The following is a 22,319-nucleotide window of genomic DNA, read 5'->3' as shown; positions in this document are numbered from 1 at the left end:
AACTGAGAGGATCCTTCGCAATTCTCATGTTCTCTAATTCAGTCATTTGGGCTTGATGATATTAAACATCACGATCTTACAAAATTTACTTAATGGGTTGGCAATAAATACCATGGTATAATTTTTAACATCAGTGCAGGAATGGTAAGTCATGGTAGGAGAATATCCAGCGCACAATATGCTGGATCTTCTCTGCCCCCTGAGTTACCAAGCTCACACACGTACACACTATGAATTATTTTATATAATCAGATTAAAGAAATTTAAAAACATAAATAATATGTACTGTGAAATTAGTTTTAAGGGAAGATAAGAGATGACAAATTTCAGTTCATTACCTGTGTAGACTGTACACTCAGACTTTTCAGACTGGACTAAATTCAAGCTAGATAAGCAAAGACTAAACCTATGACCTTAGCAACTTGTTACAATATGTTACCTTTCAAAGAGGTTCCTCTCTTAATAGCTCTTGAGTTACCTCCCAAACCAAGTACAAGAGCATAAACTATTGCAGTCTTGCCACTGCCATTCTTCCCAAAAACAAAATTACCTCTTCCGTTCAGACGAACCTCCAAGGATGAGTGGCACATGAAATTTGTTATGTATATTTTTTCAATGATCCCAGATTTTGGTTCCTGTAATGTCAATATTCTTTTAAAATAAAATTGCAGTAAACTCTACAAATGAGGCAAACTTGTCCCTGAGCACCAGAACCATGCTAGTTCAGTTGCAACACATCAATCACATCTATAATAATCAATCTTCAGGGGCTCCTATAATGTACAAAGTTCCACACTTTTCTGTCAATTCATGACACACAGATTGAAACTTCAATCTGCAGTACAACAAAAGTGGAACTCCAAGATCCAAATTCTTAAAATGTTCACACATGAATACACGACTTAGAAGAAACCCAGGCACCAAAACAAATATTTAGTAACATGGCAACCTGGTACATATTATAATTTATGCTCTGCGTGTGTAATCATGTGCCTATAAATAAGGACTCATATACAGTATATATTTACGCATGTACGCGTGCACACACCAGTTACATAGAACTCACATTTGAGGGGTGTCCACTAGAACTGGATTCGTCTCCGTCATCATCTCTTCGGAATTTAGAGGTGCTCGGTGCATCGTCTGATTCTCGAACTCGCTCATCTCGACTGCCAGAGTTCTTTTGTTCAAGTGAAGCTCCTTTCACATTCATTTTTAAAGATGACCTACAGAATCAGAAACATGTGAGAACTACATCTTTACTTCTTAGATAATTTCATAAAAATGTAACAAACTTAATTTCACAGACTTCAACACAACTTACATGCGTAATACCTGTCTCATATAAACCGTACTTCTTGAATGAATTATCCTAGAAATAAGATAGAACTTTCTTTCTGCTGTTACGTCCTCCCTTACATCCAAACTAAGTAACCACATCTAAACAATTACTCATAAAACACACAAAATATGTAGCTTAAACTCAAATTTTAAATATTTCACGATACTGTATCACATCACTACTCGCTTACACAGGCCCACCTGACTCAATTCTCATTCAGCTAGACACTAGATGTACGTAATTTTTAATAGGTCTTATTTCATAAGGAATTCAAGAATAAACATATATGCAATTTCCACATTTACTTCTAGTCAATCAACAAAATCTGGACATGTGAAGGCCAGAGTGAGCGAGCAATTTCACATGAGATACGGGTCAAATTCCATTTTTAGATCAATGAAATCTAAAATCCTACAATGAGCTGGGTTTATGGCTTGAAATAGAAATCTAAGGAATTCACACTGAATTTCTTGGTAAACATCAATTTGGAAGGCACGTACTTGGAGGAGCTGGTAATTATATAATTCCCCGTGTTACATGAAAACCGAAAGTTTACTGGTGTTCACTCGACTCGCCACCAAAGTCAATTTCCATTTATGCCTGTGTCCTGCCAGTGGTCTCCTTACTTCAAACGTGAGGTACACATTTCATATACCTCCAATGCGCGCTACATGTCTCCTCCATCAAGCCCTCCTAGATTTTATTATCGTAACAATATTTTTGAATACGCTGGATACTACGTGCAGAACGTAAAGCCTTTGTGTTTGCATTTCTGTACAAAAAGTGCTCAAAATCGTTTATATCGAGGGGAAAGTATGGAATTTGACATAAACCGACCAGTCCAAAAAAGGAATATTAATTAACAAGAAACAGAACAAGGGGGAACAAATTACAAAATATTCTATCAACTGGTTTCAAGGCACACATTTCTTTCTACTCGGATCTCAAATACATCCATCCACACTCAATTCGACTCGAATGTAGAGAAGTTTACACAGCCCTGTTTTAGTTGCAAAGAATAACAACATACTAGGTCTCTCTTCACACACGAACATGTTTTGGTCATTTAAAATTACGTAACTTCAGTATCGCAAACCAGACAGCGTCGAATGACAGAATAATTAGTTAATAATTAACCGGAAAGTATTCAGGATGGACGGCCAGTGGCGTAGTTTAAGGTACCATCCAGGCATCTTCCTGGAGATACTGAGGAAAATCATGAAATACCTCCATCAGAAAACACGGTCTTTGGGCTGAGAACAGAGCCTCACAAATACGAAACCCGAACTGTAATTATGTGACTGCGATGATGTTCTTTGTCACTGAACAAGTAGACCTATTTTCTATACGTGTTTGAGGATTCTTACGTTAGTTAGGGAAAATTGACTGCATAAAAACGTAACAAATGGCTGCTCAGTCAATATGTTCTTGAAGAAAGGTACATTTATCATTAATTATATTACAAAAATAACGTTATATAAATCAATAATGGACTGAATCGTTTCCTTGGCTTTATAAACTCGTCATTAAAGAAAAACTAAGATGATTTTGGTAAGATCTGAGTTCCCCACGGCGACGAGTATGATGATGGGGGCACAAGGATCTGAAACGGCGGTCAATATCTACCAAACTATAAACGGCTTCCGTACAGACTAAACTTTTAGACGACTAATAGTGCCTTCCACTGACGTTAAATTGTTTCGACGGGTAAGATCGAGCGAGTTCACCCGGTGACTGCCACGACTGCACACTGGTCGGCAGAAAAGCAGCTCATTCATTACAATTGCAGTGCCTAATTGGGCACCTCCAAATACAAATTAGAGAAAAATCCGGGCCAGCCTTGTGACATATTCTGGCCTCCTGACGATAACTGACAGATACAATGACCTGAATGTTAACGCCATCCGCAAGTTAAATATGAACTCGGACACGCTGTCAAAAATGTATCCCCTTTTAAACCGTTGCTCTAACACTTTTAAGTTTTTCATTCGGGCTACTACGGCAACCGCTGCTCGTTGTTGTCTCCATTTTAAAGAAGAACAATTAGGATTCTCTTAGCTCGAATGTGACTCCGATGCAGTTCGAAGAGCCTCACACAACAGTTAAATGGAGTATTCTAATTGTGACTGCGCGTGGTACGTGCAGCGCGTCCTTCGTTCGCGGATGAAAACGGCACCTGATGTGGAGGGCAGCTGCTAATACTTTAAAGGTTGCTGTGTATGCGAGTGGAAATGTATATGGATTCTGAAAGACTAAATATAATTAATTCATCAACACAAATTACAGGACAGAATTTAGCAATTAGTAAAACTCTTACTGGTGAATACCATAACATAGAGATAAGTGTAAAAGTTTCAACCTGTAGTTAATATCACCTTAGCTGTACACACAGCCATGTTGTTCACAATCTTGCAGTTTAAGAGCTTTCAGTAGAGGGACAAAATGTTTGGTACTGGTGAACAGTTGTAATTACAACTAATACTTTTGCTGCAATGTCACTGACAATTAAAAAAACTGGCACAAGAACAAATATAAATAAAAGCTTTCTTACTCAGACTAGTGACAGAGTCCTCAAGCAATACGGTACGATCCCTAACTCACAAAGCAAGATGCAATCAAGCCATGGCCAGTGCATGCCTTTCAAATTCCAATGCAATGCCAAATGTAGCACGACTTTCAATAAAAGATAATCATCACAAGGCACAGAAAGTATGATCCCAAAATCCTAACAAGCTGTCTTTTTATACTAAAACACATAAGCTCCATTAGGCCCTCATGCTATTGTCATTAAAGAAAAAAAGTAACCATATTTATTCCTCTGTTACTTTAAGAATGCTTTGTCATTTTCGAGGAACACTTATCATAAACTGGCAGGAACATTGTAAATTATAAATTGTAAAGAATACAGCAATACCCAGAGGAACTGAGGAAAATAATGAAAACTGAAAAGTTTGGGTATCAGATTTGAATCCTGAGACTATGGTGAACTGGAAAGAGAGTAAAACAAAGCAACTGTGACATATTTCGTTGGAATGATGAGAAAACCTCAGTCTTGACACCTGTAACCAATTTCAGGATGTAAGCCACATATAGCGGTATAAATTTTTCCTATTAATTACAGTTAATACATTCATTCATCAATTTTTAAAGGCAGATATTCCCTTTTTATTGCTACATATGTAAAAATTAATTTCATACTCATTTAGAGAAAAATTATTATCGATATGGTAACGTGATACATTCACATACTAAATAAAACCTACAAGTAAATATGTAATACATACACATTTAATAAAATGAACACTGCTAATTTGATACTAATTAAAACAAATTATATAAACAACAAAATTGTTATTCTTTAACCCACTGCTCCTCAGACTGTACAACAAGAAAAACACAGTGAAATGTCACCTGTAATTTTAAACTGGGTTTAAGGCCCCACAATCTAATGTTTAAAATGTTTTAAAAATAAATTAAAATGGTGGCATTTGACATGAATATATGACGATTCACTTGTGGGTACAAGTCGATTGCTGAGGTACCAACTGAGAAGCTACAGAATTAAATATGCTATCTTGTTATTTCTGTTTCATAGAGATCCTTGTAACAGCAAAGAGCATTCTCAGATTTTTTTGTTCAATATTTGGACCAAATACGTATGCTGCAGGACTCTTGTAAGGGGGGGAGACTGTACTGGGAAGACATTTAGACAGGGGTAGGGGTGATTTGACTGAAGAGTATCAATGGGATTAGCAGAGCAAGGTATTGTATCACCTGCCTGGAAAGAGTAGTAAACTATAGCACGTCCCACAGTATGATATAGCTTGCTTTTATGATATATAAAGAGTTCAATTTCTTCCCAATAAAAAATGACAATCTCATAAACTCATGGGTATTTTAAGTATAGAGCAGAAGTCTGAACTTCACTCCCTCAAATATATACACAGAGTCATAATGATATAAACAGGGACATTTCAAACTGCCTTTAGACTGTTTTGTCTGATTTTGACATTCTGCAGGAAAACAAAATTCCTTTTAATTATTCCAAATTGTTTGAAAATTTCAAGTGAATCTTAGTTAGACAATCCTTTCCTTAAAGTGGATGATTAGGTTAAAAATTAATCTTCGACATACTGTTAAGCCTTAGAAGCATTTTGGACATACACAGTGCTATTTGTCTGAATATACAGACATTATAACAATATCACGACACAACAGGACCATATAGTCCTATTCAACCAACCACACACACACAAATTAATGGGACACTCAACCCTTAAAGCTTAGGAACATTTGTTCACACAGATCAACGCTTATATCTTCTAGTAACCGAGACCTTCAACAAAATGATGGACACCAACAGAATTCAATGGACGTCATGGTATTGGCCAAATTTTATTTTAGATTTTAATTGCATTATTCTTATTACCAGCTGCCGTACTGCCACAACAAGCTGGTTCAATTTCACTGTCAAATGAGATTACTTCATCAGAGACAGTCTTCAAAATTAGCTGTTCTCTATTTCGTTCCTCAAGTTTCAACTAAACGTAACTTCAATACATATGTCAGTTTCTGTAAACATACGACGTAGGTCATTTACAGTATTCAAACTTCCAAAACAACAAAAATCACGCAACTACAAACAATGAATGAAGTATTATTTGTTGTGGCAACATTGCGTGTTTCATCTAGCTTACATTCAGATGTCACTGAATGCACAATATCATCCCCATGTGATCTTTTGGTAAAAATAACCTTCATAGGGTTGGTAATCTTAATTTCAATTTCGGAGTTGTGTGTGTGTTTGCTTACAGTTCAAAAAAAATATATTCTAATTCATATGAAATTTAAAGTGCTTCTTCCTGGAAACCAAGAAGATATTTTAGAAAAGTCAAAAACTCAGTCCTGAATTTGAGTGCTGGTGATGGTGATTCCTGTTGCTTGGAAACTAGACATGAAAGGACAGTGCCATGACCGAAATTGCTTCTTTCAATGAGCAGACCACAGTAAAAATGGCTGCAACTCCAAAAACAGAGATACGGGTGAGAAATGGCCAATGAATTTTGCTTACAAAACATCTTGTTCATGCTCATAAGGTTCTTTTACATGCCATAAAACTATGACATGAGACCGCCGGCTTTACTTCCCCTCTGAAGGAAGTTTTATCATCCTTAAAAGTCCACCGACCTCGGCTGGGTTTGAACCCGTGAACCTTGGGTCCAGTGGCGAACACGCTAACCACAAGTCCACTGAGGGCAACTTAAAAGTACAATAGTCAAAACAAACAGGTAAGCAGATTAATACGGAGCAATCACATTATTACACATTATCAGACTTTCATTTCATCATGCTGACTTAAGAAGTAAGTAATGAATTCCCTATTTCTACCTGCTGACTCAGACGACTCCACCTTGATGTAATAGCCTCCACATCTGATTTCACTGTCTGTGACATGATGCCATCATCCACAAAATGACGTCCAATATCCTGGATCTTGGCCAGGCGAGCTTCTGGATGATTTCGAATGTAGTTTTCAACGTCCTTCAAAAGAATTGCTAAATCATTTACTTTCACAAAACATAAATGTAGCTATGGTGACTTCGAAAGCGATCCAGGAATGACACTTTTTAGGATATAAGCCAAAAGACCGATCATTTGCAGGAATTCCATAATCTTCAAACACAACTCCATATAAATTGTTTGTTCTTTAATGTGTTTACTCATCAAGGAGACGTGCAGAAGACTGAAATAAGAATGATAACCTTGCAAGCTACCCTGAAAGACCATTTCCTCAGAACTCACTCTGATCCATAAATTTCAACAAGAGATATGAAAAAAAATATAAGCCAGTTCAGAACGTAACTGCTACATCGCTGCAAATATGGAGTCTTCTCAAAGGTTTCAAACTCAGTTATTCTGACCGAGGTTTTTTGTGGGTCTCCTTAGTATTTTCACATAAATGCAAGAAAACTGCCCTAAAGTAGACTCTCCCCTCAAAACTACCCTACTCCTATTCATTCAGTTACGAGGGAAAAAAAATATGTTAATGCCTGCACTCATCAACTTCACAGTAAATAGTCTACATGCATTATCCTCAGAAGATAAATTTCAAATTCACTGAATATGTAACATTTGAGGTTTCCACAGTGACAAATCCAAAGACAATGATCACTGGTAAACTTATACCAGACCACAGAAGACAGCCATCTTATGTCTGGTCATCTGACTAAGTGATTTCCCTAATCGCTTCTCTAGTTTGTCCAACAAATCCATTTCTTGGGCAACCAAAGCTGATTAAGGAAAATTCTCATATTTTATTCAATTACAGAAATTTCAAAAAAACAAAAACAGATGATAGCTGAAAATAAACTATAAACTCTTGCCTGACTTACAACATGACGTAAAGTCACCTGGTAATTAAACAATATCTTACTATTAAATAACACACGTAACATTTATGCACACTGAGTGGAAACATAGTGAGTATGCATATACTGAAAAATGTGAAATGATTCAGCATCTGTGCATCAGTCACCAAGATCCAGTTATCATCTCACTTACTCATCACCCAGATGATGGAGGCTGCAAAGCATCTCAGCAATATTATGGTAAAATTAGAATGAGCGAAGAAACATAACCAGACTTTTCGGTACGTTTGTTGAAGGAATCTGACTGATGAAGAAATGTATGTCTTCCAAAACAATTCATTGAAGATGTCAATGGAAGCCCAGTGACACCAGAAACGAGAAGATCACAACATCAAAATGCTGATACGTTTTTCTAATTTCAACAGAAAAATCCATTATAAAACTGTTAATATAAAAGTACACATATATAAACAGTTCTGTCAGTACAAAGTTCCTCTGTTACGGATGATGGCACAGTACAATCTGTTAAATCATTCTCCATAATTTCAAAATCGCAGGTTGTATCATTTAGAGGTTATGAATCTCGATGTAAGGTCATGTGTCGTACTTGCAATTTACATTTCTTAAAAACTTGCAGAACATAAATCAAGTTCTGTATGAAATAAGCAATATTGCTATAGACATCTGCAACATTTCAGAAATATCTTTGACAGAAGAAACAATTAGCAGACCTCAAATAGGTAAGTGGTTTCAAAAGTTCAAAAAAATAAAATGACTTTCATCGAAGATACTGAAATTTTACAGAAACCATCCGACAGTAAAGCAGATAAAAAGTTATACAAATTAGGGAACTTGTTTACAAATAAATCAGACATCTCACCAAATGTAAGTTAATAAGGATGGATTCTCATTCTGATACAAAATCGTAAGAACCGACATACTGCTGCAAAATTTGTGTCTCATCTGCTGACTTACAAGCAGAAGTAGAGTCAAGTCGATATGTCGAAACTCCTGGAAAACTTCAGAAAGAACCTTATTTCCTTTCCAGTGATAAAACAATGGTTCATGGGAACCCCAAAACAAATCTTCAAAATTAACACGTCTAGTATGATGAATCATAAAAAATGCCAGATGAGTTAACTCAAATGCAAGGAGCACGTAGAATGTCCTCCTCTTTTGATGTAAACAGAAATCTGTATTGGGAGTTTATTTCATATATAAGTTTTTCTAAATAAAATGTTGTGATTGCTTTCTTCACTCTGTTGTTTGTGCAGAAATTTCTGACAACCATTCCGGCTGTTGCGCATTTCTTAACATATTCCTCCGCATCTAGTATTGCGTGACTTTTCGTTCTTCCAAAAACTCAATTTAGAATTCAAAGCGAAAAGGTTCGATGACATCAATGAAATAAAGGGGACAATCAAAGACTAGGTTTTTCAAAATTCCACAGCAACTTATGAAATTACAGAAGCTCAGTATTTGCTGTAACAGGTTTGAAAGGGTACTTCAGACAGAACAGCATCAAATAGCCAATAAGTACTGAGATAAAATTTCAGTATGGAAATTTAACTTGTCACATCTCGTGACACTGGCTATTAATGAAACAATAGGAATGTGATTCCTCACAGCAACTGCAGGATACAGAATGCCGGATCTTAAATGTAACAAAGATAATAAATAATAAATATGAGGACAACATGAAAATAAATGGTTACAACATTTAGGAAGAATGCACGAGAAGAGAATTCCAAAGCCACTTTATCAACATAAACCGAAGAGTAGAACAATCCAGGAATGCCTGAAAACAATACGTGCATGGGGCAGGCCAAAACTTAATCCATAATGTTGATGTTGATCACGATGAGACGAAACACCTTCGAAAACCAACGATGATAGATTCAAGTTTTAGATCCTTTACAGCAACACATTCATAAAAACCAGGCCAAATCTTTGGCAAGACGAGAGGACAGTATTACTTTTGACAACTAATTCCTGTCCGAAAAAACAAATAACAGCGTTCAAACGTTTACCACAAGAAAAAATCTTAAAGAAATTTCATTTTCAATCATCTGGAATAAATTCAGAGCCATGCGATTATAATAGAATTTGTCAGAATATGTAAAGTCATAAGGGGCATAATTTAAAGCTGACCAATTCATTAAAGCTTCCCTTTCTCATCTATCTAAATGCTGCTCTACAAACACAGAAATATGGACAACTGTCCCTCCCCCTAAACTCGATCGGAGATTAATTTCTCAATTGCCCTCGTAAAATCATTTCAGTTTCCAGAGTCAGCATCAGAAGCAGGGGATTTTGAATACAATTGATTTTACTGTTCAAAAATGTGTAGGTGAGAGCCATCTGCAAATCACTGCACGGCTACATAAAGAAAACAGAAAAGTAGGCTTTATGAGATGGTTCTTTATAATGAAAATCAAAGGTTCCTCAACAGCTTACTATGCTAATCATTCCACTACCAAAGGGCACAAGTGACTACTTTATTCCAGCAGAGTTATTAGGATGTCTTCCAACTACCCCTCCACACATGTGCAAATGCACAGAGGTTATATCAGTTATGGTTTCAGGTGGAGACAAACACATACGAAAAGTTAGTTGTACGATAAACAATAGATAAGTACAAAATTTTCATTTGAAAACCAAACACAAGAACACAGGAATACTTAGGAGGAAAGTACTGAAACGTTAGGTGAGAATTAATTTTTCTGTAGCTTTCAAGTTGCCCATAATGTTACAGATATTGCAACACATCTACATTTCAAAATTTGGAACCTTCAACTATTTCCAATACTGAAAAAAAATTTGAAGAAGTCTTCATACTTCCTGCTGTGAAAACCTCAAATCTTACAGAAAAAAATATGTAACTAAAATCTGGCACAGAAACAAGAAGCATGTTATTTTTATTTCCAATAATTTCTTAAAAACAATGAATAACAGTTCTAAATCAAATTATTTCAGTAAGCAAAATGACCACATTAACTTAGATTGTAAGAAACAGCTGATTCCCTCACGCACTGAGTTAGCTATGCACAACAGCAATTTCTACACTTACCTCTAAATTCACCATATTCTTGTGAAGCTTCTTTAAGGATCTTAAACTTCCTTGCAACATTCTGAACGCAGTTGCCTCCACTGCTCCGCAAAACAGATCACTTCCTGTGAAACACAAAAATAAGGAGAAACAAAAAAGCTGTACATATAACAGAATTATGATGCCAGTTCAATAAGTTCCAATAATAAAGTTTACTGCAGCAGTCGTGGGCACTGAAATGAGAAACTAGTAATTTTTTATATCAAGAAGCATCACTGCGAAACATGTAATGTGCTGCATATGACACATGCTTCACAAGTATGTCCGCTAGACAGTGCCGAAGTATAATGTGGTTAATTTTTATGTCAGTCAGGAATTTTTGTAGTCAGCAGTCAAAATGTCAACATCAGAACTTATGTAAATAAAGAACAACAAACAGTTGTTGCTGGTTCTTAATTGTAGTGAAAATAATGTTAATAAATTGAAAAATTGGTATAAATTTACACAGTTCTTTGTGTGATACATTCCTAAGAAACATGAATGTTTTGTTATAAAGATTTATAAACTTAATGACATGACTGGCTACACATGTGACAGTGAAAAATCTCACTAGGAGAGTAGCAATAAACTTTAAGAGGAAAATCTTTTCTCTTCTATGGACTTATGCGGTATCAACTGTCAGTCAGAAACATACGATAATGACAGGGGAACTTTGGTAATTAGACACAGCAGTGATATCGAAAGGCTACCAAGATGTGAGCTTACTAATCCAAGTACATGAAAACAAATTAATATGTTTTGTTAATGGAAATACGTCGCAAACAGCCTGCATACAATTTATATAGACTCCACTCTATTTTCTGCTTTTGTCTTACTATTCAGTTATAGAATTCACAGCTACAATAATTAATTTATAAGGGTCTTGGATAGAAATCACCAACATTCTTCTCTCTGTAATACAACCTCTTCCTTCAGAAACAGAAACTTGTTCAGCTGATCATAAATTTGATTATTCTTATGAGTTAAATACTCATCACTGTGATCACAAAATCCTGTTATTTATTCTGAGTCACTTCAAAGCAGAGGTCATGTATAATGTCCTGAAGTTTATATAAATTGCATGAAATGACATGTTCGAAATTGTTCTTACTTTACGTCCTCCACACAAGGGAAAGATGACACACATAAATTCAACAAACGCTCAAATAACAAAACATTAACTTGCATGTCCTCGCAATATATGACAGAAGAAATGCAGTGGACACACAACAGTTAAGCCATTATCTCGTACGCAGGGATGGCAACATCTGAAAAGCAGCGAACACATCCCGCCATCGCGGGAGAATGAGGGATATTCAATTATCATTCTTTGCGTACTGTAACAAACTCTGCTGCCATCTACCGACTACGGATCTGAAGTAGATCTACGTCGAAGCACGCTCCATTGCACTGCCGTTTGAAATGCTACCTGCAATACCTCACATATTGTAATATAGCTGTGTGTTGGTTGTCTTAATAACCTTCCACATTAGCCATTAAACCCCAATATTATGATGCTCAAACCTTATTACACAAGTCTTATAGCATCAAATATTCATGGCAAATGACTATTAACTTACAAAACACAGAAATACACACAGTAAGAAAACAAATTCAACAAGTCAAAAAATCAAAAAAATGCTTGAAATTGTCAAAAAAGCGCACAAAACCAAAAAAATCGAAAAATTTCACTTTAAAAATTTGTTCCCTAATTTTCAATTTTTTTTTTTTTTTTTGGTTTTTACGCTTTTACTGACGTGAAAACCTCACATCTTAAAGCATGTGTCAGCTCAGAGGTTTTAAAGATGGCAAAACAAACTGTAAGGCAGGTCACACACATAGAGAAAATAAATTAATATCAATGTTATCCAATTTTAAATTGTCTGTTGCAATGGTTTCCGATCAGTAAATTATAACTAACACCTCCTAGGTCCATACATGGCTTGTTCATTCAAAATGCTGTCACTCTGAACTGATATTCATCACCTTCCTTCAGATCATACAAAGAATTTAGTGTTACACAGTTCAACCAATCAGATACTTACCAAAACTAACACATAATGCTCCTCAATTACCGTATATACCCAAATTCTATAGTCGTAAGTAACTACTTGTCAAAATCAGCTATTAATATTAAAATGAGTTTAAAAACATTACAAATCAATACTCAAGTACTCCAGGTGTTGGACAATCCCCCATTCAGCCTGGACGACTTTCAAGGAGTTCTCTGCAGAGGGAATCAATGGGACGCACGACTCCATACACTTACGAACACTTTAACAGTCATTACTAACCCCGATCAATCCCCAAACAGGCTTCCTTCAAAAAGCCTGTAACTATTTATATTTCCCACCAGTAACACTTTATTGTAATGTCTCAAAATAGATTTCATCTCACTCCACTTTTCAAGTTATAACTACGTGCGTTGTAAATTCTTACCTAATACATTGACTTGGAAAGATCCTTCATCCAGACCAGAGCTGTTCCGTAACATTCTATGTCTTTCATCTGTCTTGAGTGGCTTATTTTCCACAGACCATATTACTTCTGGTGGAGGTTCACTAATAAAATCGATGTCAACGTGAAAGATCTGGCCTGCTTTGATGCGGATATCATTCAGAGGTGTCTTGATTTTAGGGGGATGTCAGTTTCATAAGTAATATTATTGACAAACGAATATTTCTCAGTGTTTAATAAGTACAGAAATACTTACAGTATCTTGCTTCAGCAATCGCAGTATCAGATGACTCGCTAGGTTCACTCTGGCCAGCTGAATTTGTTGCAATGACATGGAACGGTACAGTACCCTGAATGGTAAGTAAAATTTCTTGTTTATTTTGGTGCAGTATGTGACAAAATACACCAAAGTAAATTAGAGAAGTATAGAACTTGTACAAAAATACCATTAAAATCTGTAACTCACAAAAGAAGTAACTGTACTGATTATCTCAGAATGAAAAAATGAGTCATAGATACAGCCAAAATAAGAGATGTCAACTACGGCATCAGACTGCTTCTGTTTCATTTTTGTGAAAATAATGGACAATAACTTGTAAGATATCAATTTGTCAATTATATTATCAATATGAACAAAGTATTTACAACTTTTAATTTATTAAATTATTTTAAGATGCTGGAAGTCATCCCTCCAGCGCTCGCGTCCACCTTTGGAACGTCCCGACTCGCGTGTGAGCGCCGCGCCGCAACCCATCAATTGAGCAAATACTTAATCAGACTATTACTGACTTTTAATTTATTTAAGGAGTTACGATTAAGAGACTAATAAAATGTTAAAACATTGTATAAAAGTCCAATTGAAGCTTCGATTTCATCGATTGAAGTTTCTAAGCAGTCTCTTTGCCTAGAATAATTCTCTCTAATTTTATCCAGTGTTTTATTTGTGAATTTTGTGATATCGCCCAATAAATTATCTGGAAAAATAGCTGCCAGAACTCGATCTCGGTTTTTAAGTTTTTTGCGCATCCCTTGCCCCGAGGAAAGTGAGAGATAATGTGCCTTTTTACTTCTTCATAGGGGAAATTTTAGAAATTTATTCATTTTATCTTTGCCAAGATAAACATCACTTATCCCTAAGTTGGAATCTTCATCTAAACTTTCAGCCGAGTTTTCTGATTGACTATCGTGATTCTCCTCTCGTGGTTCCTCATCAGAATCCTGACTATCATCGAATTCACAATCTATAATTTCTCCTGCACTCACTTGTTCTAATAACCACTTCAACTAAACATTTGGATCAGAAGATTTTATTTTAGAAGACATTACTGGTAAACGTGACCAATAGAGACGAAATTAACCCAAACTTAAAAACAATTCACTTTAGAACACAAACACTCGCGTGTGAGCGGGCCGCCGCACTATCAGACTTCTAAAAGTAAACTGAAAAAAGCGGGTCTATAGTCGTAGCTAGAAATATTTCCTTTGAAATTCCCATTTAAGGGGGTTTCCTCTTAACATAGATAAAGCGACAGGAGAGAAAACAATTCCTAGAAAGAGTGTATCAGACTTCTACTGAAAATGCGGCGCTGCGCTCACAACGCGAGTCCTGGAGGGTTAATAACTGTATCTTGAAGAGAAAGGAATATCATCAATATGACAATTTGGTATTTTTAACTTACACTGGATTGTTAAGCATTCACCCAGTATGGACTTCCTTTTTCCTTCTTCTGAATAATACAGCCAGTAATGGGAGAACCACTATCTCATTTACGTCTACACGGTCCATGATAAGTGGCTTTCCAGGAGCATCTGGTCCGTCTAATATAGTAAATAAATTTATAAAGAAACAGATAAATTATAATCGTTTTAACACAGCACACTATGCAGAATTTAATTTACGTACTGAATATTCTGCTCCTGTAATTACAATATTTCTATCAGTGTTAGTAACATTTGTAGTTTCAACTGTTCTTAATGATGTCAGTAAAGTACCTTCAAATTTTAATTTTGTTCAAATATTTTAAGTCGTAAACACAGACCCATTTAATGGAATAATGAAACAGAAACTTTCACTAACTTTTGTGCGTGTAAGAGTGTGTTTGTCTCTCTGTCCCTCTCTCCCAGTAGTACGCACGGATGTCATACTGTCACATTTGTATTATAAAGGAAAAAAAAGTGGAACATAACAAAGATATCCTTTAGTTCATTATTTCTTTGAAAAATATGACGGAAATAAATTAAAATTAAGAAACTGTACAAATAGCAAAATACTGCTAATCAACCAATGTAATATCAGATTACTTGTTTCTCTTTTTCTATAAAAGAAAGCACTACTTATAAACATTAAGATTTGAAGAGAACAGAAATGGACTAGACAAATATATTTGATTATTATTTTATTTTCACAGAATCGTATGTGATTACATACCAAATTCATTCTTCGCAATGATGCTCTTTGCTGTCTCAAGAGGATCAGACTCTCCTATGCTACTGACAGCCTTTACTCGGAAGAGGTACTCCTTCCGATGTATTAGTCTTGTTACGTCATGAGATAGACCTGAAGCCATGCCTGCATCTGCCCATGTGCCCCTTGACACATCCATTTTCTCCACAATGTAATGCAGAATGGGGCTTCCACAATCAACCAAGTGGTACCTTACATGTAAGGCGAGCGCCCTCCTTTGTTATATTGCTAACCACTAGAGGACCTTCAGGTGGAGATGGTCGATCTGTAAACATATTATAACTTTATGATTAAGAACATTTAGATTCATGGTATATTAATTTCATTTAAAAGAAATATTCAACACCTTACTTAAGTATAAGAGTAGAATATTTATTTTAGACTGAATGCTTCACATCCATATCTCATTCCTAGGCTTGCTTCCAAAAACAAATAATTGGGTATACGTAGCCAAATAACTTCAAAAGCAAATAATTACTATTCTTAATTTAATATGGTATGAAAGTTGTCATTTTATTTCACTTATGTAACTAGTGCTTTAATTTCATAACAACAAACTGCAGCTATGTAAATTCTACACTACAACCATTGTGATTCAGTACAGGACACGAATAACAGACACTGACATTTACTTTTGTATCCAAAACACTTCACTTCAGAGAACTGCCTAAATGTAAAGTAAGCTTCCACATGAACAAGTATCCCTAATTCTATAAGCATAAGGGCAAATACACTTGCATATACCACGTATCAACAAAAGTAATTTTAATGTTGATCCTGCTTTCTTGGTACTGGTACAAAAAGCAAGACCACTATTAATAACGAATCACCATGAAAACTTAGAAATATTTTAAAGTCATAATACAATACTTTCCCATCTTTATTTCGGTTATCAGACTGACTGGCCTAAGTACACATGTGGGTTTTGAAATCACACTCGCCTAGCACAGTGACACTGGCAGAAGCTGAGGACTCCCCAGTGTGAGAGTGTAGCGCCCAGTATCATAACGAGCTGAAAACAAAATCTCAAACACAGTCTGATTGGCAAATGTCTGAATATCAGCTCGTACTTCAGGTTCAAAAGGCTTGCCATTTACGGACCATTTGTCTTTAGGTCTTGGTGAAGCTCCAATTGGGATGGTGTAATTAATCTTCTGATCAGCTTTTACTACCATATCTTGTAGCAAAGTCTTATCAAACCATGGCGCCTCTGAAAAATAAATAAAGATTTCTTTGTGGAGATTGAATTTATGTTACATAATTGTAGTAGTGTTTTGGGACATAGGTATCCCCATTATAAGGGAAGAGAAGGAGAAGGTAAAGAATATGAGGTTTTCACAGCGGTAAACATAAGGTCTATGATATACCAGGTTATAATGCCATGTAGCCTTGTAGGACAGAAGTGATATTAGACTGAAGATGGATGCGATGTGTTCCTCTAAATGTTGGTAACCACTTAAAATGACTATATAGCTTCATGGCAAAGAAAACCATGATTTTCAGAGAGGGAAAAAAATTTAAGTGATAATTTTTTAGAAGTACCACTAGTCGGTAGCTAGTTTCAAATTTATGAAAGCACAATTCAAAATTTGAACTGTGTAACATTTTTCAATGATTGTCTTCTGGGTTGTAATATCATATGGACTTGTAGGTAGATACCATTGAAGATGGCTGTCTTCAGACTCACCACCGTCAAAACCTCAAATTCTACATACATTGGTTTAGAGCTACACACTGTCTTTGTCTGAAGATTGAATCAGTATGTTTCTATGAAATGATGATATCTATCTACACGTCGACATGGTGTTACAACCTGGAAGGCCAAAACTGTCATCTTCACTGCCATGAGAAATTAAAATCTCACACAATATAACATTTTAATTTTAATTAACTTTTACAAATAAAACATCAATGTCTTTTTTGTTGTATATGTCAGGCATCCCAAATTTCCTATCTAAATTGCCAACATCACTCAAGTACTTACGGAATCTGGGCTTGGCAATAAATATTTTGATGGTTCACTAAGTTCTCCCGAGCCACCTTTGTTTACTGCAATCACTCGAAATTCGTACTCTTCGCCTTCAGTGATATTTGGTGAGGTTCCTTTCGTTTTGTTTCAAGGAACCTCAGCTGCCTCCTCCCATGGACTGCTTGCAATAATATAAGGTTTTATAATTATTATTTTGTTTAGGTTTTTATTATCTATTGGCAAAGTACATGCATATGCTAGGACAGCAAGTAAAACAGGTCACAACTGCTTCCATACACGTCTATGCCATGAAGTAATCACCGCAGATTTAAGGTATTTTACCAGCACTCACATGTAGAAAAATAGTGGCACAGAGATGTGGATCACAATCCCCAGAAAGTTAGAGACTGTGCTTAATCATAACATTTGGTGTCCATTAGAACATCTCTAACACTGAGCATAACCTAACAAGTTACATAAAAGCCACTGTCAGAATAGTCTTAACTGTATTAACATAAAATTCCGTTTTAGGTATTACCAACTCAAATACACAATTGTTACTGTCATTGTTATGAAAATAAAAGATTGTCTCCATGCAACTGTACCCACTAAGAAGACCAATGTTGAACCCCCAGATGATACACGAGTTAACATGGATCAGCCGTGGAATGATGGTGAATCAGGAAACTTAAGAACTCTGAGAAAACCTGTCCCTGCGCCAATTTGTCAAGAATATACCCACATGGACTGCCCTTGGCATGATTCCAGGCCTCCATGATGAGAATGAATAACAAATTCCCTATATAATAGAATTCAGAGTGCCCAAGTACTTGCACTTTACTATTTAATTAATATAAATATTTCATAATCCTATTTTCTAACCCTCTTTATTATTACAAAGACATTATTGTCATTTTATATAAGAATATGTAAATTTATGAGGACTGTCATGACCATGATTTTTTTTACTACTGAACCTATTAACAGCACAAAATTGTACATGAGGTGGGGTCTGGCATAGTAAATAAAAGTTGTTCTATCTGGTACATGCTAGGTATGTGTTTACTAGGAACACCACCAATCAGAATGAAGGTATAATTCTGACATATATTAAACCACAGGATTGAAGACAAAGTCATTACTGAGCAAATATATTAAATTTTATCACTTGTGCATTCCATCACACCTCTTAAACATAAAGTTCCAGAGTTAAGTCCGCCCAGAAGTCCTATACCAGAATGGGTTTAAATTCTCCTATTCTGGTATGTCAAAGGTTAACCAATGGTCATGCAAAAACAAATAATTTTCATATTATAATAATAATCTAAAACACGTGCTATATACAGTCATTACCCAAAACTAGTCCTCTTCTCAATAATGTACCAGTTATAGGAGATCCTCCATCTTTCTTGGGTGGAGTCCATTCCAAATCCACATGATCCTTGTCCCAGTCTGGAAGATGAATTATAAGAAGAAGCATTGTTATGTGAATGATATTTGGCAACGTAATTTCTTACAGAATGTTACCAGTATCATTCTGAATTAGTTACACAACATTATACAGTAAATTATTGTTTCTCTTAGTAGCGGATGAACATTACTGCATATTGCCTATGGGAAAACAAAGAGTGGTCTACATCAGTACTTATGCAGTTCTTTCAGAAGTGATCTTTAACATCATTATCATAACTTATGTAAACTTTAAGAATTAAGTCTACTGTATTCTGTTATTCTTGCACTACACTTGTTTTGGTTTTCTTAATGAAGTTCCATTTCTGTGATTACAAGTTTAGTTACATTGCCTCTTGAAACATAAATTAGTGGTTTGTCTATACTACACAATTGATTTACTTCAGTTTAGACTTAATCCTCAAAAGAATACTAAGAATACTCAGAATACTAAGTGACGTTTCGGAGGGCAAAGAAACGGAAATTCTATGACCCGGACAAGACCACTATGACCCTTAATTACATTACACCATTCCAAACAGCTGTAATTCTATTATATTCCTGTCCGAAGTCTCTAACATAATTTTCGATCACAACAATCCTGAACAGGCTCAAAACTGATCTCCTGAAACAGTAATCAAGAGATATGCTAGTCTGGCTTGGGTTGATGCTTAATGTACTCCCACTGGAATGCATCGAAACAGAAATACAGATGACAAAGCAGGTGCCACCCAGCAGAGCTTCGGGGATTAACTATCTAGTGCATAACTGTCCTCCGATGGACGCTAGGCATTCACACCCACATAACTTCACATATTCCCTGTTCACGAGTAGCTACATGCGGGCTCACAGTCTGTGACACAAAACTAATCTCGCTGCATCAAAGTACCGAAATCCACACCCCGTCAACGAGCAGATGTCACACTTAACACAAGTTCACGTTAAATTAACATACCTTGCACATCCTAACAAATTCCCGACGTACGAACGAAATTAGTTTCATCACGTGGCTTCCAAAACACAACAAACGAAGAATAGGCCATTTTCTTTTTAGACAGGCACGCCAACCTGACAAACTGGAAAGAAACCCACGTATTGTGCACGATACGGGAGTATATAAAATTCACAAGAAATCGTAAATACATCCAGACAATTGCTTGCCACATCTGTCAATAACGAATTGCATCGTGAAACAGTTGCCAATCGATTTCATAACCACATATCTCGGAAAATGTAACCTATCCATTTGCGTAAAATTAGCCAAGGCTCTGAGATGTACATGTAATTATAAGGATTTCATTATGAAGTCAAAATTCTGTGGGTATGAATTAGTATCATATACTGAAATTATTAAGAGAAGACCTCTAAGGGACTTTCATGTACATGGCATGCTGTTTAGTCATGAGCTCGTAAACAGGATATTCCACTGTCCACCACTCGCACGGGAGAGAAGCCGTTAGAATGTAATGAGTGTGGTCACAAGTTTGCTAAAAGTTCAAAATTACATATGTGATGACATGTACACATTCCTTCAGAACAAGTATAAAAGTGGATAGAAAAGTTTTTTCTGTACAAAATAAAGTTATAAAAATTAAAACTAAAGGTTTATATTGTTGGGAAGGCTCCCATCTTACACGAAAACACATTTACAAATTAGTGATGAATCAATGCTTCTTTTGTGTTATCCCAATGCCACTGAAAGTAGATATGTGACTGGCAGGTAATGCATAAGGAACAGCCTATTATATCACCTTTAAGTCAAGCATTTAAAGGATCCTCATTGCAGTTCTGTATGTCAGTAAGAACATGCTGCATTAGGCTAGGCTAGCTTTGGTTAGCTGGTTCCAGTTTGTTATCTTATTATCTTTATGCCAATGAAATATGTGGTACCATTTAGGGCTAAAGTTGCTACCTTAGAGGCTTTTCAAAATAACACATTTTTGCTTGCAAAACTTATGTGGTTAGTACATTTTATATACACAAAGATATACAACCAAAACCTTTTATGTGTTTATTTTGTTACTAGATTAATTGCAATAAAAATGTGTATATACAGTATTTTGTATACAGACACATGTCCAGTAAGGTCTTATAAATTAATTGATATTAGGAGAATCAAGATTTTGGAAAGGAGTACACTTTACAATATACTGACTTTCTAAACTTCATTGATAATATGTTACAAGACACACCTGAAGATATAGAATGCAAATTAACAAAACTGAATTCTACAAATTATGAGCTGGGTATCCTAACAATTTAGGTAACAAGAAGATATTTCAAGGAGTTGCTGATATCCTGGATGATAGTATAAAAATAACAAAATTCCTTCAACTTTTGTCACACAATACTCCACACTATTCAAAAAATATATCGGAATGTTGTACAACATTGCTTCAAACAGTTGCTGCAAAGTCACAAAGTGCAATCTCTGGTGGACATCTTGAACCCCGTGCTATTTCCTTTATGAAGGCCGTAGCCTTTTGACAGGACTTCTCTGTACATGTGCGTACGTACCACAACGCTGCATAGCTCATTATGTATTTTTATCTGATGATATAAACACACAGAAAATAAGCTATTTTCCAAACACTGACTTGCCACATTGTAGCAAAAATCTCACGGGTAATATTTACAACATAAACAAAGTCCTTGAAGTTTAAATTATTCACTCCATCACTTCTCCACTACTTGGTATTTCTCCAGTATGCACACGAGAAAGATGACTTTTAAGATTGACAAGTTCTGTGAAGCTTCATTCACATACAACACAACCATATGGTTTCTCCCCGTGTGGATACCATAATGCCTTCTCAGTTTTTCTCGCACTGGAAACTACTTATTGCACACATCACAATTATACGGTTTCTTCCCCTGTGTGTATGCGTTTGTGCGCGTTGAGATGTCCGCCCTGAGAAAAACTTTTATTATATACTTCACAAGTGTAAGGCTTCTTACCTGTATGGATAAAACTGTGTATCACAAGATTTTCTTTCTGTGAGAAATGTTTATTGCATACTTTTATAAATCTTCACTTCAGTATGAGTGCGATAATGTTTCTTCAAATCATCATTCCTTGAAAAGTTCTTGTTGCAAACATCGCATTATCACATTTATACTGTTTGATTTCCATGTGCGTTGTACGATGCACTGCGTGTGAACTTTGCATGACACACATTGCA

The 22,319-nt window shown here is 35.7% G+C and overlaps 2 protein-coding genes across 9 annotated transcripts in view; both read right to left on the bottom strand.

Moving 5' to 3' along the window:
• LOC147871896 (cleavage and polyadenylation specificity factor 73-like) overlaps window positions 1–13,505 on the bottom strand; it is a 37,704-nt gene extending 24,199 nt beyond the window's left edge. For all 3 annotated transcript variants that reach the window (XR_015538180.1, XR_015538181.1, XM_087359905.1), the window contains exon 1: window positions 11,910–13,505. Coding sequence is in view for 1 of the 3 variants with exons in the window: in XM_087359905.1 (XP_087216031.1) it covers window positions 11,910–11,986 (77 nt within the window). In the remaining 2 variants the exon portion in view is untranslated. The remainder of the gene's footprint in view (window positions 1–11,909) is intronic.
• LOC147871895 (structural maintenance of chromosomes protein 6-like) overlaps window positions 1–20,181 on the bottom strand; it is a 34,693-nt gene extending 14,512 nt beyond the window's left edge. For 2 of the 6 annotated variants that reach the window (XR_015538164.1, XM_087359881.1), the window contains exons 1-7: window positions 15,684–15,996; window positions 14,935–15,073; window positions 13,512–13,605; window positions 10,781–10,884; window positions 6,731–6,883; window positions 1,067–1,226; window positions 440–635 (exon numbers count right to left, since the gene is read on the bottom strand). Coding sequence is in view for 5 of the 6 variants with exons in the window: in XM_087359881.1 (XP_087216007.1) it covers window positions 440–635; window positions 1,067–1,213 (343 nt within the window). In the remaining variant the exon portion in view is untranslated. Of the gene's footprint in view, window positions 1–439; window positions 636–1,066; window positions 1,227–6,730; window positions 6,884–7,903; window positions 7,976–10,780; window positions 10,885–11,700; window positions 11,904–13,511; window positions 13,606–14,934; window positions 15,074–15,683; window positions 16,331–16,660; window positions 16,930–17,703; window positions 17,867–19,041; window positions 19,141–20,092 lie in introns of those variants that run through there. The other 4 variants (XM_087359877.1, XM_087359882.1, XM_087359878.1 and 1 more) reach the window with 4 other exon arrangements.
• Window positions 20,182–22,319: the final 2,138 nt, after the last annotated feature.

Source organism: Zootermopsis nevadensis, unplaced genomic scaffold, assembly GCF_977971745.1.
Source record: "Zootermopsis nevadensis isolate Lab colony 2312 unplaced genomic scaffold, Znev_1.0 Znev_ptg000037l, whole genome shotgun sequence".
In the NCBI taxonomy this organism is placed as follows: domain Eukaryota; kingdom Metazoa; phylum Arthropoda; class Insecta; order Blattodea; family Termopsidae; genus Zootermopsis; species Zootermopsis nevadensis.
Note: the sequence above shows the minus strand (reverse complement) of the source record. Positions and strands in the feature narration are given on the sequence as shown.